The sequence below is a fragment of the Ambystoma mexicanum genome, chromosome 9, assembly GCF_040938575.1.
Source record: "Ambystoma mexicanum isolate Mex_15411 chromosome 9, UKY_AmexF1_1, whole genome shotgun sequence".
Taxonomy (NCBI): domain Eukaryota; kingdom Metazoa; phylum Chordata; class Amphibia; order Caudata; family Ambystomatidae; genus Ambystoma; species Ambystoma mexicanum.
In genome coordinates this window covers 599,529,132-599,548,047 of record NC_090931.1, presented here as the reverse complement: position 1 = coordinate 599,548,047, position 18,916 = coordinate 599,529,132, and the positions used below count along the sequence as shown (strand labels likewise).

At 45.5% G+C, this 18,916-nt stretch overlaps 1 protein-coding gene across 3 annotated transcripts in view; it reads left to right on the top strand.

Annotated features, from left to right (window-relative positions):
• Positions 1–18,916, top strand: part of SPECC1 (sperm antigen with calponin homology and coiled-coil domains 1) — a 1,474,528-nt gene that overhangs the window by 427,381 nt on the left and 1,028,231 nt on the right. For all 3 annotated transcript variants that reach the window (XM_069615230.1, XM_069615231.1, XM_069615232.1), the window contains one exon: positions 13,916–15,438. In XM_069615230.1, coding sequence (XP_069471331.1) covers positions 13,916–15,438 — 1,523 coding nt within the window. The remainder of the gene's footprint in view (positions 1–13,915; positions 15,439–18,916) is intronic.

Below are 18,916 nucleotides of genomic sequence, written 5' to 3'. Positions count from 1 at the left end.
CGGACAGAACCACAATGTACCTGGTGTTTGAGATGATCTTGATGCTCAACATCGTCAAGTCGGTTCCAGGATGCTTTGCAGCTCCTGCGATAGAGTTCAAGATGGCAGACAGCTGCGGGTACCATGCGGCAGGCAGTTCGGTGAGCAAGGCTGGACAGAAGGGCTGCAGGCTGGCCCACAAAGTGGCTCGGGGTCAGGAATCGTCTCTGTGCTGGTTGATGGATCTGGAGCACTGGTCGAGGCATCTCTGTCTTTATTGACTGTATTGTTGTGAAAACAGAAACAAAATATCGAGGCTGAGTACCCCAAAAGGAAATGCACCAAACACGGGTTACGAAGGAACATACAAAGTACTTTATTCTCTACTGAATTCAATTACAAAAACCAGTGCAAAGTCGGATAGCTATCGGCCCTCAGTACAACACAACGACCTCCAGCGTGGTTCAGTGTGTTCAGTGAGAGACTGTAAATTAGAATGCATTCGCTTTTTATACATTTTGTGAGCACTATGTCCAACCCCTCTTCGGGTTAATATTCTACTTTATACATAACCAATTCGAGGGTTCGTTGCCGAATCCCAAATAACCGCATCTAACTGGTTTGTTCTTTATCACATGCAACAATAAGCGTATGCATTAACTGTGTATTCTAAGTTTCGTATTGCAGGTCTTCTTAAACATTAATACAATGTAGTAAAATAGATGTTCTTTGTTCAATACGTAAATACATTATCATAATATATACTTGTGGATCGGTTTCATTGCGCGAGTAGTCCTTTTACACATAGGTCAATATAGGACGAGGTCTCAGTTTATGACCTCAACAAGTAGCCTGCAGGCAGATTGCACATTAGCGTTGTACAGAGGTCAAGAGGGCCATGTTGTATTTTGCAATGACATCGTCCACCATTTTAGCTCACAGGGTGACTTTTCCACACAAATCCTAAAATGGCGGTTTGGCCTAAAATGGCGGCCTACATGGATTAAAGGTCAGGACCTTGTAACGCAGATCTCCCAAGTGACTTTTGAGCAGCTTGGCGTAGGCCAATATTAATATATTTATTACAATAGGAGGCACGATATACTTTCTATTCTGACAAACCCTCCTTTTGGCCTATGCCAAGTGCCAAAAATTACTTTGGGTCTCTTTGCAAATAACTCCATGCATCATTATCCATGTACCCTGAATCACCATCTGAAATATCTATTGCCATCAGGTCTTTTGCTAAAATATCCTTCAATACGTATTCTTTGGCAGTCTTATCTGGGGCATACATTTTATGTCCTATTGAACCTATCGCTTGCGCGCAACATCCCCCTAGCATCGAACACATACAAGGCAGACACTGAATACAGCAACAAAGGAACAACAGAACTCCTAAAATAGTTAATAGGACCGAAAGTACCTTCCAACCCCAAGATCGCAAGAAGTCCCAGAACCAAGCACCCAGATCCCAGTTTCCCTCGGGAACATGCACTTCAGAACCAAGGACATGCAGATTTTGTATTGCCTTGAAGATAGTTGGGGAGGAATCTGGTACGAAAACACAGCAAGCGGACCCCACTAATTTGCATACTCCACCACGCTCAGCTAGAATGACATCTAATGCCATTCGATTTTGGAGGGCTACTAATCTTATTGCTTTCTGCTCTAATGTCATATTGTAGAGTATATCTTTGGTCCGGTTGATGGTTCTCTCCAGTACTCTCGCTAGTTTTCTAATATCTTCTGAATTCGCTATCTGCCCCCAAAATGGCACAACTGATTTTGCTATGTCTCCCTATATTTGTGCCGGGGTATCACCATTCTCATCCCACCTTGACGAGCCTTCGAAACTTCTTTTGTACTAACTATAAACACCCCAGGTAACAGGATCCCTAAATAACAGGTTCCCTGCCAATCCCTGGGGAACCATGGACCTGCTACATTACCGCAAACGAAATAGACAGGTTCGCCTACATACAAAGGTCTGTCTTCCCCATTCAAATTTGCAACGTTGGCACAACCTTTAAAATCTCCCATTGACGGAGTGCCATTCCTCTGTATGCAGAAAGAAACTGAATCGGGGCTATGGTTAAGAGTGTAGGAAGGAAGCATGGCATCCTTATTGCCTATCGGAGCCATTTTAAAGGAAATGATTGGAAAGGACGAGACAGTTTATCAGAAGGCCTAATAGATGCAACATTCGGTTTGCCCCTATTTGCAAAAAGAGAGCATCGCAGGGGAGTCGAAACACGTTTCTCAAAACTATTCAAATTGGTGCCATCAAAGTTCCCTGAGACGCTATAATTCCATAGGCCAAAGAACAGTGCTCTAAGAGAAGCATAGCAAGCAGTTGTCAATGGTAAAGGATGAATATACCAACCTAGTCCCTTATCCCCGTGTTGCGGTAAATGTGAACAGACCCAGCAATTGGCCCTATTAAAAATGGCATGTGTAGCGTTCATAATAAGTAAGAGTATTATTATGATACCTTTGTCTGTGCTGGGAATCTCTAGGGGACAAAGTATGCGAATGCACAAAAGGTGTATGGACAGTGGGTACATTTTCAGTCGGTAGCGAAAACTCTAAAGGATAAGCTTCTTCTAAATACCAAAGGCCTACAACAGTGCCTATTATAAAACCAAATATTATTACGAAAATACAGCAGTACGTTTTCGGGGCCCAGGCATTTTGTCCATTGTCCCGGTTGGTCACCCCCTTATTTACAAGTCCAGTACGAGCGGTGGCGGTAGCAGGCATTGCAGTCTTCAAACGGAAACCCCAATGTTCGTTGCTGGTGACCCCCTCCCCCCCGCCCAGTTGCGCGATTTCTGTGTCCTTCCAAAACCCTAGCCAACAGAATCCCCTTTCTCAAATTTGGGCAAAAGTAAGCCCTCGATGATTCTTTTCCTTCCTTGAATTCCTTGAATGCCCAGTCGAACCGTGCCGTATGTCTATTCCCTTGGACACAAGTGATATCTGGCTGTTCCTGGTACTGATTGATCCGGAAGCAATGTGTCGGCACTTCCCGTTGGAAGCAACGTATCCGGGACAAACGAAGGGGCTGAGTTTGAAACAGCCGTTCCCGGGTGCAAAATCGGTGGAGAGTGTGGAAACAAAATGGCAGCTTCCCCAAGCCTCTCGGGCTTAGAGATCTTCTCCGACACACTCTTGGTGCTGTTTACTGCTTTGGGATTGTTGGTTGCGGTATCAGCAAGGGGTTCTGCTTCTTCTGTAACGTGTGGCACAGGGTGAGGAAGTTTCTTGATGTGTGATGCGTGGATCCAATTCTTTCGGCCAGCTACCCACACTGCTGTTTGGATGACCAACAAGACCTGGAACGGCCCACGCCAGCGAGGTGCGAGGCAGAAGGTGCGCTCAAATGATTTAGTGAGCACCCAGCTCCCAGGTCATATGCCATGGCCCGGGCCTTCGTACCGCACAGGTAAGGCCTCTCGTACCTGGTGGTAAATCAAAAACAGGTTTTTAGTCAATTGGCTACAATAATCTGAAAGTAATACATTTTCGATATCTCTCAACTTTCGACATTTTGGCAAATTCCAGATATTGCCAGGTCTCCCCATTACCACCTCAAATGGAGAGAGCCCAGTCTTAGTTTGAGGGATTGTACGCATCGCTAATAACACAATCGGTAAGGCGTCCGGCCATTTTAGTTTGGTGCCAGCACACGTTTTAGCGAGTTTGTTCTTGATGATACCGTTGTGTCTTTCTAATAGTCCGGCGCTCTGAGGATGTCTGGCCGAATGGAACCGTTTGTCAATTCGTAACGCTGTACATATCTGTCAGATTACAGCAGCGCCAAGTGTGGACCATTGTCCGACCAGATAACTCTCAGCAAACCGAACAAGGGAAAGTACTCCTTTAACATAGTTTTTGCAGTGGTCATAGCTGTGGCATCTTTTACAGGGAAAGCCTCAACCCACTTACTAAAGGCACAAATGACTACCAATACATATTTTTAAATTATTGCATCGCTCCATTTCAATGAAATCAAAGTGAATTACTTCAAATGGGACAGAGGGTGGCCCAAAACTTCCCCTCGGGGTTGCTGTCCCCTTTCCCACATTATGTTGTAGGCAAATCATACAATTATGGACGTAGCACTGAGCAATTTTTGAAATCTTGTCGTTTACCCACACTCTTTCTAACATTTTCGTAATCTGATGAGCACGCACATGTGTAGGACGTGTGCCATTACAACCATCATCAGCACCGCAAGTAATATCTTGCGGAAAAGGTAGGAGTTCAGCCGGATTAAGGACACAACACCTCTTAATTTGAAGGTGAGGGGCAAACAAGATCAATTCGTATCTCGTCAACCGTGCGGAAGTGAGGTGTTGCGTTTGAGTTCGGTTCAATAGAACATCTACAGAGTGAGGCACCATCAGGGTCATATCATGGCCTAGGACCATTCCCTCACTCTGCTTTACAGACACAGCAGCAGCAGCGACAGCGCGCAAACATCTTGGCAAAGCGCATGCTACAGGATCAAGGGTGGAGGAATAGTAACTGCACGGCCTGTTCTTCCCTCCATGCTCCTGCGTTAATACAGCCAAAGCACATCCATCACGTTCATGCACAAGCAATACGACGGCCTTTTCATAGTTTGCGGTGCCCAAAACTGGTGCAGAGCACAATGCAGTCTTGAGAAAGTCAAATGATTGCTGGTGTTCCGAGGTCCATGGCGAAATGCCCTTCTTCGTCAAGGCCAACATCGGGTTTATCACTAGTGAAAAATTTGGGATCCACAACCTGCAGTAAGAAGCCATACCTATCAAGGCCCTAACTTCCTTCTGCGTATTTGGGACAGACATGCCAGAAATGTGTTTTATTCTTTCAGGTGTCAATCTTCTTCCCTCCTTTGACAGGAGATAGCCTAAATAGGCGACCTCCTGACAACAATATTGGAATTTCTTAAGCGAAGCTTTGTGACCATGCTTGGCTAGATGAATAAGTAGTAACGCGGTGCCTTCCTTGCAGGCACTCTGAGTCAGCAGCCAGAAGCGAATCATCGACGTACTGAAGCAAAGTACAAGTAGAGGGCAATTCAAGTGTATCCAGTTGTTCTTTCAAAGCCCTACTATAAATACTAGGACTCTCTGTGTACCCTTGAGGTGCACAAGTAAATGTAAAAGAGCGTCCCCCTAAGGTGAACGCGAACAAATATCTACTATACTTGTGTATAGGAATACTAAAGAATGCTTTCTTTAGGTCCACAACACTAAAGTAAGTAGTTTTGGCTGGAATCATGGTTAGGATCGTTGTCACATCAGGCACAATTGGAAATTGCGGTGCCACAACTTTATTAATGGCACGTAAATCAATTATAAAACGAAATGGAATTACATTATCGCCTTTCTTGTACACGGGTAAAATCGGACTATTACACAAACTTCCTGAAATTTCTTCAATCACACCACGGTGCACAAAATAGGAAACAATAAATTTCAAAGCTCGCTCGCCCTAAACCGAAATCTTATACTGGGGAATGCGTGGCAGCTCAATTCCATCTTTCAAAACTATTTTAACGGGCTCAATCTGCAAAACACAGACATCATTGTCGTCAACAGCCCATAAGTTCTCTGGTACATCAATGAATTCTGGAGGCAACGGTCTAGTCAAAAATTGCAAGGCGAAAGATTGCTGCGGTGAAATTGTCAAGCGTACTCTATCAGAAGAACAATAAATCATTGCATTTAATTCTTTTAACAAGTTCAATCCCAGCAAGTTTTCCCCGCAATCCGAGGTCAATAGAAAAGGACACTGGTCAGTAAAGGGACCCAAAGAAATAGGTACTGGCATAGAGATCGGACAAACAACTGGAGTACCGGAAAACCCTACAGAAACATTGGTTTGCCCTGACAGTGGAATGTTTGGAACCCGCAAACGATCAATGGAACACTTCTGTGCTCCAGTGTCTATCAAAAACTGATGTTTCCTATTTCCCACTATCATTTCAACGTAGGGACCTTTCTGATTGACGGGAATAGGTGTAGGTTCCAAACCCTGCTTTGGGCAATCCTAACGAAACAGAATATTCACAAAAGGAAGCTCTTCAGATAAATAGGCAGCGGAAGGATGATCGAATATGTTCCTAGTGTCCGCACTCGGAGTCTGATTGTCCTGTGAAAAAGGCTGTTGAGGGTCCTCTGTAAACTGACCTCTACCAGAGCCCCCTATGCCCGGGCGACCTCTAGATCGCCTACTCATATTATTATTCGACCTCTGTTGAAGGACTGAGCATTGTGCTCGCCAATGACCCTCTCGATGATGATAAGCACATTGATTAATGTTCACAGGACCCAAGGGCACATTTCCCTGTGGGGCATACTGACCTCTAACCTGAGAGTTACCCCCTCTGGGGCCTCTAACAATTTGCTGCAATAGCACCTTTGTTTTTAAATCACCTTTCCATTTTTCGATCCTATCTTTTTCATTATTGACACGAATCTCATAGTATTGAGCCATATGCAGTACTTCTGATTGCGATTTCGCCTGCCAAGCGCTCTCAGAGGACATAATCTGTGACTGGATGTCAGGCAGCAATCCACGTACAAATGTATCCACAAATAACCTTTTTACCAGACTCTGTGCCTACGTCTTGTGCACTGAAATCTGAAAATACCTGTTCGAACCGATTAAAGAACTCGGTAGCACCCTCAGACTTTCCTTGGACACAGGCCGTAAGCTTGTCCCAAATAATTCTTTTTTCGGGAATTATGGTTTTTAATTTAGCAATAATTCTATCAGGCAAGGTTAATATCACCTGTTGTGGTCTTTCGCCAGCTGGCCTTTCCCCATCGAGTCTAGTTAAATTTGCCCATGTATCTCCCAACCCGGGTACATCGTCAATGGTTCTAACTTGTTTCCATAAATCTACGGGCAGGAGTAGTGGACACAACAAATCAATGTCACCTAAGGTGAACACTGAAGATTGCAAAACAGATACCATCTCTTTATAGAACCCTGTTGGATTTTTCCTAATGTCAGGAATGGACTGTCTAATGGTCTTCACTTCCTGTCGTGAAAACAGGACGTGAAAAAACTGTTACATAATGTGCGGGAATGTCCACAGCGGCTATAATTGAGCAGCATTGGCCGCAACCTCAACCTTCGGTACAAATGTCGGAGGAACCTCTCTCATGGGCAACTGGGATGTAGGCAACCCCGAACACTTACTAAGCAACAGAGCCAAATCGAGCGCTAAAGCAGTCGAAGAAGTGTCAAGCGAAAAAGCTCTTATAGATATTCAATAACTCTGTGGGACAACTAATCTTCCTCTTTACACATTCATCTTGGAGGTACTCTACCATTACCTGTATCACTTTCCTCTGCATTTCCAACGTATATTGACTACGTGTCATATACCTCAACTGGAGTTATCGATATGTCTGAAATCCATCTAATCTCATCTTTCTTACAAATTTGCGTTTCCTCCGATATCGGTTTACGATACGGAAGGTACGGTTTCTGTACATACATACTTTCTTCTTCATCATCCTCATTCCGTATCCTTTCTAACTCCTTTCTATACTCAAATAACCTCTCGACATGCTCATTTACCTTCTTCACAGTATCTGTGGAAAGTGCTAAAGCATTTAGATCCCTTAACCCTTGCGGAACATCTGCATTATTTAATCTTCCCCACATTATACACAACTGAATCCCCAAACCTTCAATAAAAACATTTTTCTCAGGAAAATTATCCGTATTAAAAAGTGTGGAAAAAACACTAGCCTGATCATCCTTCTCCATACAATGTTTAGCCCATGCAGTTAACTCACGTTTCTTCTCCGGTGGTACAGTACTGCGAGTGACAACCTTTTGAACCTGCACCATGATCGATTACAAGCGGCCCAAGACCACTTGGAAGAGGGGGGCAGGCAAATTCGATGGAGGAGCTATAACTGGTGCAACAAGAAGAGGCGGAGGAGCAGGTGGAGGGACAACAGTCGGAGGAATAGGAACAACAGGTTGAGCAGGAACAGTAGGAATAACAGCAGGAAAAGGTACAGCAGCGGAAAGAGGATTATACCGAGGTGGCGCAGAGGCACCAGGCCTTCGTTCATTTAATATTTTCTCAAAAAACTCCTCAGAATCATGAAGCTCTTTGGAAGGATAGATTTTCTGGATATCAAGTGAGAAAGCCCTTTCCATATTTTTAGCCGACTCAGACTGTTTATCCTGGGCATATAATAACGCTTTTTCGGCAATCGTTTTATGACGACGCGCATGTTTCTCTCTACTCTTAAGCTGTTGTAACGCTTCTTTTTTCCAATTCTGTAAAACATAAAATGCTGCTGGTCTAGCCTTTTTCTTTAACAATACTGACTCCAAATATTCAACGCGAGGGATCTCGAAACTACCATTGATTGGCCACTGAAGTTCGGAGGCATGTCTGGTTTGTCTGTGCCAAATATCATTAAATATTATACTTTCAATGCCATGCTTACAGTACATAGTACATGCCGGCAACCCCTCCTGTGGTGCGGGACGGCTACATTCCAAAGATTGTCTATTACTGCGGAATAATGCCCTAAAGCAGGTAGACAATTTCACAGGCATATCTCAAATTCTTGGTGTTACCTGGTCAATAATTGTGTCTGCAGATACAATGCGCCAAAATTCAAATTGCCAGGGTTAAATTACGAATCGGGTCACGACTCACCTGGCCAAATCTAAGGAAGACTGATCGGTACTTCTAAGAATCTTACCTAACTAATTTTACCTCGTGTATGGTGATTTCGGCAAATCTGGCCACCTCGATAAGTGACCCTCATCAAGATGCCGTCTCAGACCACAGGCTAGTCGTCTAGGGATCGGATTGTGCAGCGCTGCTGAGGTGTCGCGTCTCATCCATGGGCCTCTTACTTTTTATCACACCGTCCGATCCCGGTCCGATAGCAAGTGTCAACCTTCAACAATCCGCAATCCATCTTGAGGGTTCCTATTCGGGCGCCAACTGTGAAAACAAACAAAATATCGAGGCTGTGTACCCCATAAGGAAATACACCATACACGGGTTACGAAGGAACATACAAAGTACTTGATTCTCTACTGAATTCAATTACAAAAAACAGTGCAAAGTCAGATAGCTATCGGCCCTCAGTACAACACAACGACCCCCAGCGTGGTTCAGTGTGTTCAGTGAGAGACTGTACATTAGAATGCATTAGCTTTTTATACATTTTGTGAGCACTATGTCCAGTCCCTCTTCGGGTTAATATTCTACTTTATACATCACCAATTCTAGGGTTTGTTGCCGAATCCCAAATAACCGCATCTAACTGGTTTGTTCTTTATTACATGTAACAATAAGCGTATGCATTAACTGTGTATTCTAAGTTTCGTATTGCAGGTCTTCTTAAACATTAATACAATGTAGTAAAATAGATGTTCTTTGTTCAATACGTAAATACATTATCATAATATATACTCGTGGATCGGTTTCATTGCGCAAGTAGTCCTTTTACACATAGGTCAATGTAGGACGAGGTCTCAGTTCATGACCTCAACAAGTAGCCTGCAGGCAGATTACACATTAGCATTGTACAGAGGTCAAGACGGCCATGTTGTATTTTGCAATGACACCGTCCACCGTTTTAGTTCACAGGGTGACTTTTCCACACAAATCCTAAAATGGCGGTTTGACCTAAAATGGCGGCCTACATGGATTAAAGGTCAGGACCTTGTAACACAGATCTTGCAAGTGACTTTCGAGCAGCTTGGCGTAGGCAATATTAATATATTTATTACAATAGGAGGCACGATATACTTTCTATTCCGACAAAGTGACAAGTCAGTGGTGCAGCTGGTTGTTGTTCAAGGACTTGACTGCCCCGAAAATGTCCTGAAAAGATGGATGCTGGTTGTAGCTTGTTTGCAGGGCTTATGTTTCCTTTAAGGTGCACAGTGCAGAGCTGAGGAGAGTTTTTGTTCAGAGACTCTCTGGCACTTCCCACCTAGAAACCTTGCTGGCAGAACCTAGCATGGCACGCTGTGTGCTGCTGGGTACTGGTTCTGGAGCTGCTGGACGTGTCCTCGGAGTTGGGTATCTCCCTCTGTTCCCTGGGTGATGTTTAGGAGAGAGATCTTGCGTCCCTCTTGTACATCTTGGTCTTCCTTCACTGGCGGAAGATGTAAGGTAGGCTGTACCTCCAGCCAGGGTCCAAATGATTTCTTCTTACTCCTTTCCCCATCATCGGATGATCTGCTAAGTGAGGGGTTCAGCTCTCTTTTTAAAGCCAAATGGACCCCAGGTATTGGTGCAGACTAAGCCTACCTTAATGAACCAATCATGGGTCCGCACCAACGGTCTTCTGTAATGTGTGAGGTCATAACCAGAGTGCTTTGCAACAGGAAAGGTTAGGTTGTGACACCATGTACTACCAAGTCCCACCCATCTTCCTGTCTGTTGTGAATCAAAGTGCCTCTCTGGTTAATTGAGCTCTCTGTGATACCTGATCAAAGTGCATGTCTTTGTTGAAGTTTGTGGCGAGAACAGACTTTGTCTCCATCAAATCACATACTTCCCTGTGAAAGGGGGTTCTCTGCAGGGGTTTCCTACTGTAAACAGTTGTACCAGACATGACATTCACTGCCCTTCATACAGAGGGGTGGGAGCTAGCTTCAAGCTGACACATTGCATATCAAAGAGGTGTTGGTGTTTCCTGCCCTTTTTTAATTCTGTGAACAGGATCCTTCGCAGGCCTGCTTCAATTAACTCTCATCAGTAGGTGCTGCCCCCATACAGAACTACAATGGAACAGGGCAGATCCATGGAGCCTTTGATATTTTAATTAGGCTGGCCATGGCCTGTGGAAGGTGTTGCCTTCCCCCTTCCTGAGATGCTTTGATGTACCTGTGGCTGTCACATTCCAGCTAAATGTGATAGGGGGACTGCACCTGTAGGCTCCCCTCCCCCCAAGAGTACACATGACTAGGTATTTGTGCGGTGAGCAGAGGAAAATGTGTGCGGGTTAGCCCCACACATTTCGGAGGTTGATCTCCCATCATTCATTTTAATTTCAAAGCTTCAAAAAAGCCCAGGCGTGTGCACGCTCCCAGTGCAGATGGTTGAATTCCTCGCACCTGCAAGGGTTCCCTGTTCCATGCGTGAAACCTCGAGCCAGTCCTAATTTTTGTTTCCGGTTGCGTGATGGAACTTGTAGCTTGTTTTACCCATTGTAAGGATGAGCCTACTAGTCCCAGCATGCAGTGGGGAAACAAAATCGGGACCTGCCCGAGGGCTCACACCTGGAAGTGGGCAACTTGACAGTTATGCGGAAAAGGTGCTTCTCGGTTGATATGAATTTGCGTTGCTAGAGCTGCGTGGCTGCGCCGCTGTTGGAATCTATGGGTACCCCATGGTCTAGGTTAGTACTGCTTAAAATGTTAACCATTCGATTTTTCGAGAATGTTTATAGTTGAACTGGAATGGGAGCAGTGCCCCTTCTTTGGAATGAGGGTAGAATGGTCGAAGTGACCCTCCTCATTCTTTTGTGAGGGAGGAGGAGATCCCACTAACTGCTCGAGTGGCACATCGGCCTCTTTCACATCAGTGACTTGTTTCGACTAGACCTACAGGTTTCTTTTTTACTGATTGAGATGAAAATCAGTCACTGAGTTTAGCGTTTCTTTCCCTAGCGAGCAGAAAAACACAGTGGCTGGTATTTAGCGGCAGAAAATCTACGACTGGGTTCAGTGTGACCTGGTGACGCACATACATTTCTTCCAAGAGGGAACAGAAAATTAACTAATGGGGTGAGGACGGTGGGGGGCACGGGGAGGGAGGATGCACGACTTCTTTCCAAAGGAGCAGAAAACCTTGGTCTCTAGCTTGAGTTGGATATGCAAGTGCACTTTTTGGGTCAGAAAAGTAAACTGGTCTCACTTTGGCACACACATCGGTTTTTTAGGTGTGGGTCACAGTCCATTGAGAGAGGGGACTTTTAAAGATCTGATCCAGAGTTCAAGCAGCCAATCGGGTTTGTGGATAATCCTAAACCTACTTCAACCCGGAAGCGTGAGTTTGAGGGACCCATATGCCTGTTCTTCCAAGTTTGAGCAGCACTAGTTTGGGTTGTCGGTGTAGGAGCACTAGACTGCGTACTTGTGTCTGCTGTTGGATTGAGGTGCATTGACAGAGCTCTGTGGGGGGGGTCACAGAAAGGGAATATTTAAATACTATTGATCTAGGTTGAAAGGAATTAGCAGCTGTCCCATTTACTAGATTATTTCGGAATGCTATTGCGAGAGCTCTACCAAAACACATCATCCCAGAGCAATAGAAGTAGTAGGGCTTCTGAACTAAAGTTAAGTGTAATATTATTCTGGGTTGAGGTGTGTTGAAAAAACTCTGTTCAGGGCCCTTGTACAAAACGCATTAATATGGCAGTGTCGCCTATGTATGTATGTATGTATGTATGTATGTATGTATTGGGATAAAAGAGAACTTCGAGAAAGTTAAGAACCAGGAAAAGACCTATAAACTGGACCATTCCTTCCTTCCTCCTTCCAGGGTTAGCCTACATACAATAGTTGTTGGCAATGCTGGCCATTGGGACAGATTTTGAAGGATCTTGCAAAAAATGTCTCCTTGGATCTGGGAAACACATTTGCCCCCTTCAATTTCAATTGTTTTTATGTTTTGTAACTGCTTTAAACGTTTTCCCAAGCCGGGTTTAGAACCCACACCCTGCTTCGAGACACTCACCCAGAAGACCACTTGAACTCTGGTCTGGTTCTCTGTGAAATCGCTTGTAAGTAATGCATTCCTCAGAAAATATTTAAGTACAGCTTTTTAGGTTTAAGTGGTGTGCATCTTTTATACTTTGCTTGCAACATTATTGGAAACACTTCTCTTGCATTATTTTCCTGGTGTTCATGATTAGCCTTCTGAAGGGCAAATGTTTATTGGGGGGAGCATGGGACCATTGCACCCCAAACACCCGTTGCTGGTGGGATCCCACAGTAAATGGATACTTTTCATTTACAGCACTGGGTTGGTGAGTGTTTCCTAATGGTTGGCAGATGTACACAAGTAAATGGCAGCTGCAACCTTCTTGTTTGCACATGCACCCTAACAATGGCAAGTAAACTCCCGGTGAAAAGTCACACTCTAGTAATTCACTGCAGGACCCTCGTTTTGGTGGGGTTTAAGGTGGCGCTCATAGCTTCAGAGAGCAGTTCAGCCCCTCTGGTGATAGTACTACAATGGATCCTAGTGACTGGTTGTTAGTTGGTGATAGTGAGTGAAAGATATATTTAGTGTGGGTTTAAGGTGGCATGATGTTGGTGGTAGGTCAGCTCAGTGGTTTGGGATGTAACCAGACGGTTCTGATCTGAAGCCGGCTCCAGTCATTGAAGCTGGTGGTCTGCAGTGTTGAAGGTGGTTGGGTGGGGGGTGGGGCGTGGGTTCAGGCTTGTGTGCTTGTTAAGCTGCACTTGTAGTAGTGAGTTCTAGTCATTGATTTGTTTCTTGGTGCACACAGGTTGGGTTAAACTCTGTGTTTAGGGCTTGCAGTAAACCACAGTGTCCGTCTGTAAAGGAGTACTAGTGTTTGAAGATTGAGGTGGTTGAGGATACGTTAAGGGTTTGGCAGTGGAGGAAGGACTCCAGTGTCACTCCGCAGATGTTCATTATTGAAGGTGGGTTCTTGCGAAGAGCTGTGGGAATTATGATTTAGTAATTTGGGGTAGGTCCTGTAATGGTGTTAGGAAGTGGAGATGTACCTAGTGGAACAATAAAGAGAAGGAAAAGGATTGTTTCAACCATCCATGTAGTATTGCTGCTTACGTTCCTGTGCAGCGATATCCTGCAGATTGTAATGTTCTGATTCATGCACTGTCCAGTTATGTCCTTGCCCACCTACAGCATCAAATGTAATGTTTCTTTACTTTCTTCTCTTAGGACCTGTGTCCATTGCCAAGCGTACAGGGATCCCAGCTCCACGGGACCTACCAGTGACTGTGACAAGAGAACGGGTGACACTGCGTAGCCCGGTCAACGCGAAGAAGTCTCCATCCAGCCCAGTGTCCTCCAGCACACCAGTAAAGCATCTTCGAAGCTCACCGAGGGCAAAACAAGAGAATGAAGCCAACGACAAGACTGTGCTGGAGTCTCAGGTCAAGGAGCTCCTGGCCGAAGCCAAGACAAAAGATTTAGAAATTTCAAAACTCCTCAATGAACTCAAAAGGTTGAAAGGTCCTGAAGTGCCTTGTGCAGTTGTACAAAATTGTGAACCTGTGTCCGTTCCAGCTGGTGACCCAGAGACATTAATAAGGACTCTTAAAGAGCAAAATCAGACTTTCCAGGTTGAGTTGGCTGCCCTGCAGTCTGAAAACCAAATGCTAAAGGAAAGGTTGCTTTCTCTAGAGCCATCCCCGGTGTCGGAGATGGCCACAAGCAATGACACAGACAGCAGTCTTCCAACTCTGTCCCCACAAGGGCCCAGCCCGATAAAGAGCCCCTTGACTGGATCCGAGGATTACAGACCGCAAAGAAGAGGCAGGCTGCAGACTTCAGGTTCTTCTAGCAGTGACGTTACCAAAGCATCTCTTTCTCCTGATGCATCAGACTTTGAACATATTGACGAGGACCCTTCCCGACCAATGTCGTCCACCAAAAATCCCATCAAAGGCTCAAGATGCTCCACTAGCGGGAGCGCGTCCAATGATATTAGTGCGGTTTCAGTGGCTTCACTAACAGAGAGGATCCAGAAATTGGAGGAGAACCATCATAGCACGGCAGAGGAGCTCCAGGCCACGCTGCAAGAGCTGTCCGATCAGCAACAGATGGTTCAGGAGCTGAGCACAGAAAGTGAGAAATTGGCCGAGGAGAAGACGCTGCTGGAGAAATCCTTCCACCAGCAGCGAGACCGAGCAGAACAGCTTCATCAAGAGAATGCAAACCTGGTGTCCCGCCTGCAAGAGCAAGAGGCACACTTGAAAAGCACGGTTCAAGAACTGGACAAAAAATATGAGGAGGTGGTGGAAAAATCTAGGTTCGAAAGGGAGAAGCTGCTCGGAATCCAGCAGCAGTTGACGAGCAGCTTGCGCAGTTTAGAGAAGGATCACCAGGAGGCCCCGGGAGTCATCAAAGTCCTCAGGGAGGACACAGAGCGGTTGCAGAAGCTCGTGTCCTCGGAGGAGCAGAAAACGGCCAGCTTGGTAAAGACTCTAGCAGAGTGCCAGAGCAACATGGAGGCGCTGAAGCTCGACAACAACTCACTGAAGGCCAAATTGGACTGCGAGAAACAAAAGTCAAACAGGGGCCCTGGCTCCGGGAATCCTGCAAACCATTCAGAAATTCAGGCGATATTAAAGAACACTCTTCTAGAGAAGGAGCAGCTGGAGCGGACCTGCTCGGAGCTTAGACAGGAGCTCTTGAAGACCAGCAGTGAAGTGAAACGTCTTCAGGGTCAACTAACCAAGGTTGGTCACTTGTTTCTATGGATACATATAATGTGTATACTTATTTAATTGCATGAATGAAGAGCTGCTGGGTAGTTTTCAAGAGGTTTGTCTGTCGCTTGCTTGGATGTTGGCCTGTTCTGTGGTTATCAATATCCAATGTGTTTCCACCAGGTGACAGTCGTCTAGAATGTGTGGGCGACATCCTTTCAGGATCTGTTTTTTGTGGATTTTTTCCAAATTGTTTGACATTGTTGGGATGTTTCCACCTTCTCCTTCATAAAAGTTATGTTACAATAGGTATTATATGGTTTAGGGGTTCTACTGGCTTCCGGTATCAGGTGGCTCTGCCGGAGACCTCCCCCAATTTGTTGTAAACTACACTGTTGCAGGGTCGCAGGAAGACCATTGGCCCGCGCAACATTTAACACCACCTCACAAATCGAGCTTCTGGATTGGCTAGGGCAGGTCCTCCCTGGCCTCGGACCCTTTCTGGTCACAGAGTTGAGTGTACCTCTTCAAGGTGATGGGAAGGAACATGGAGGGCTGTGTGTTCCCTAGTGTTGGCACTGGTCTGATCACCTGGCCTGGGAGAGTGCCTGCAGGTTGCAGTTTTGGTGGGCAACACTTGTATCCTTCCACTCCGTCTCGCTGGAAACAGCTTCTGTTCTCACCACGAGTAAATGGGCATTGTCCTGCTGGGTCACGTCTAAGTGGACTGCAAAATGAAGCTCTTCTCTCTGCAATTATGAGAGTTTATTCTGAATTCTTGCAGGTGGCTTGCTTCCTCGGGAACCAGAAATGTTCCACCTGCTTCCTTGGCTGTGAACACCAGCTCTGCGCCTCGTGCTACACGGGTCGTCTCCTCTTTCATGTACTTGAGGACTGCCTTTTCCTACCCGATTCACTTCAGTCACTCCACATATTCCCTTTGTGTTTTCATGGCTTTTTTTAGTTGCAATAAAGCATATGCAAGCTTGGTCCACGTATATTCTGCAACTTGTGTTTTTGATTTGGCGAAAGAAAGAAAAGGAATTCAGCAATATGTAAATGTGTCCGTCCTCTACCTACAGGAGTTATAGGCATGTTTTTCATGTCAGTCTGGTGCATGTCTGTAAATTCATGCGGTATAAATCAACATAACATAACATAGATGCATATTTCCTTAATGGCTAACGCGGCTATGTCGTGATGGCACTAATGACGTCATTGGTACCTGGCTTTGTCAGTCGATCTGATCCATTGATGAGATCTCTGTCTCCTTGAAACCATCAACTGGATATGGTTTTAATGGCTGTCTGAGAGAATATCTCCGGTCATATCTTTGATACGTTGGTGTAGTCGGTGACTGGCCAAACAGCGCTTTATACATTTCATCCTGCGAGTCAACATTCGCATAGGAGTCATGAGGGCCATTACAGGGACCCTCTTCAACTACATTTCGCTTTCATTTGAATTCCCAGTTGTGTGCCAGCCTGGTACAGGCGTTTATTTCCCTGAGCAGTGACCAGGGACCTTCCACGCTGGGCTCTCCTTCCAAGTCCTCCCTTTGCAGCAATGGAACCTGACAACAGAGTTTTTGCATAAATAACCCTGCCATTTTTCTCTTCGGAGCAGTTTGTTTATCTCGTAATAATGTGATTTTATTTCATCAAGACGGGTTCTTAAAAAGACAACCGGTTAGCTACATCATTGGCAATCGCTGGTTTTCAAACTGTAGTTTCTTCACTGCCTTACATTTGACATTGTACTATGGGCAACACAACCTTGAGTTTTCTTACTCTCTCGTTTCATTCTTTTGTGTAAAACTTTGAGATTAGAATCATGAATTCAACACACAACCAAAATTGTGTGATCCTGGGCTCTTCTCCCTGTACCTCATTAAGCTTCTCTGGCAAAAAGAGGTGCCCACAAAACAGTGACTGCTGTTGGTGTTACACAAAATGTGCCACCCCCCATAAAATCGGCAATGAGCCTGGGCACACCACAATCTGTGCCAGCCTGGACCACCATGCTTGCATAATGCACTCGATCATGCTGCTTGTAGGGGCATGCTGCACACCACACTTCGTGAAGGGTGTATATATGCATGTATGTATTTTAATCAACCCTTTGACCTAGCATAGAAACAAGGGGGTTGTGCCTGGCTTCTAAGTCCTGACACCCAAATGTACCAGCCAACTCTGTGCATGGCCAGTAATTTTACACACAGTAATTATACCATAAAAACATGTTCATGCTGCCTCTGCTAGTGTATGCTAGCATCCCCATGTACCAACATTCTCTTGTTGGCTTTACCATTAATGACAGTACAAATCTACCACCAAAGGAAGGAACATGTTATTGTTGCTGCCTAAATGCTTGGCCAACCCCTGCACCATCAGGTAAGATTACTCTTCATATTTGTAACCATTTATTGAGACGCCACCCTCAACACAGGGTGTTCCTTCCCTCCCCAATCAAGGTGTCACACAACAAACTGTTTAATGGATTCTTAGTTCAGCCCTATTTCAGATTCATTTAATGCCCCTTGGATCCCTTCCCCTGTGCCATGTGCCATCAATGAGCTAAGAACCAAGCCGGTTTACAGGAAATATATATGATCATGTCCATCAGTCTGGCTTCAGAGCTGCCAGAGGCACGGAAACTGCTCTCCTGAACACCTGTGAAGATCTGCTCTCTAACCTTGATTCCAGCATTCCTTCTGTCCGCATCCTCCTTGATCTTTCCTCTGCTTTCAACATGGTCAACCATGCCATCCTGATCATTCCACTCAGTTAGAACCTGGGCATCACGGATCAGGCCCTGGAGTGGCTGACCTCCTTCCTCTTGGACTGCCCCTCCCAGGTCCAACTTGGTCCCTTTCTCATCACCACCTCCCTCTCTCTACCCTTGGTGTTCCCCAGGGCTCTATCTTCTCACCCTGGTTTTTAACCTCTACTTGGCCCCTTTGGCCCACTTGATCTCTACCTTCCCCTCTAACTTTCAGTGTTATGCGGATGACATGCTTTCCTTCAGGCTCCCCTCAGCCATCTCTCGCATATTCCTGACTGTCTATCCGCGATTCAGAATTGGTGCGCTTACAATGATCTTTGCCTTAATGCCAGTAAGACAGAGATCCTTCTCATTGGGACCCTCTCTCACTCTGGCTGGCCGCCTTGAGCCCTCTCCCTTTGACTTCCTGTGAGAAAAAAGATTCTTGGTGTCATCTTCGACTCCACTCTTTCTCTCCTCACATATTGGACGTCGCCAATGAGTCCCACTTGTAGCTGCACCTCCTTAAAGGGACTCTTGCCTTTCCACCAGAATCTCACGGTCTCCAGAGCCCTGATTCTCTCTAGGGTAGACTACTGCAACAGCCTCTTTCTCAGTCTGTCTTCATCTACTCTCCACCCTCTGCAACTAATCCACAACAGGACTGTAAGTCTTCTTGGCCTCAAACCCCGGGACCCTATCTCTCCAGTCCTGAAATCTCTCCACCGGCTCCTGGTGGCTGCAA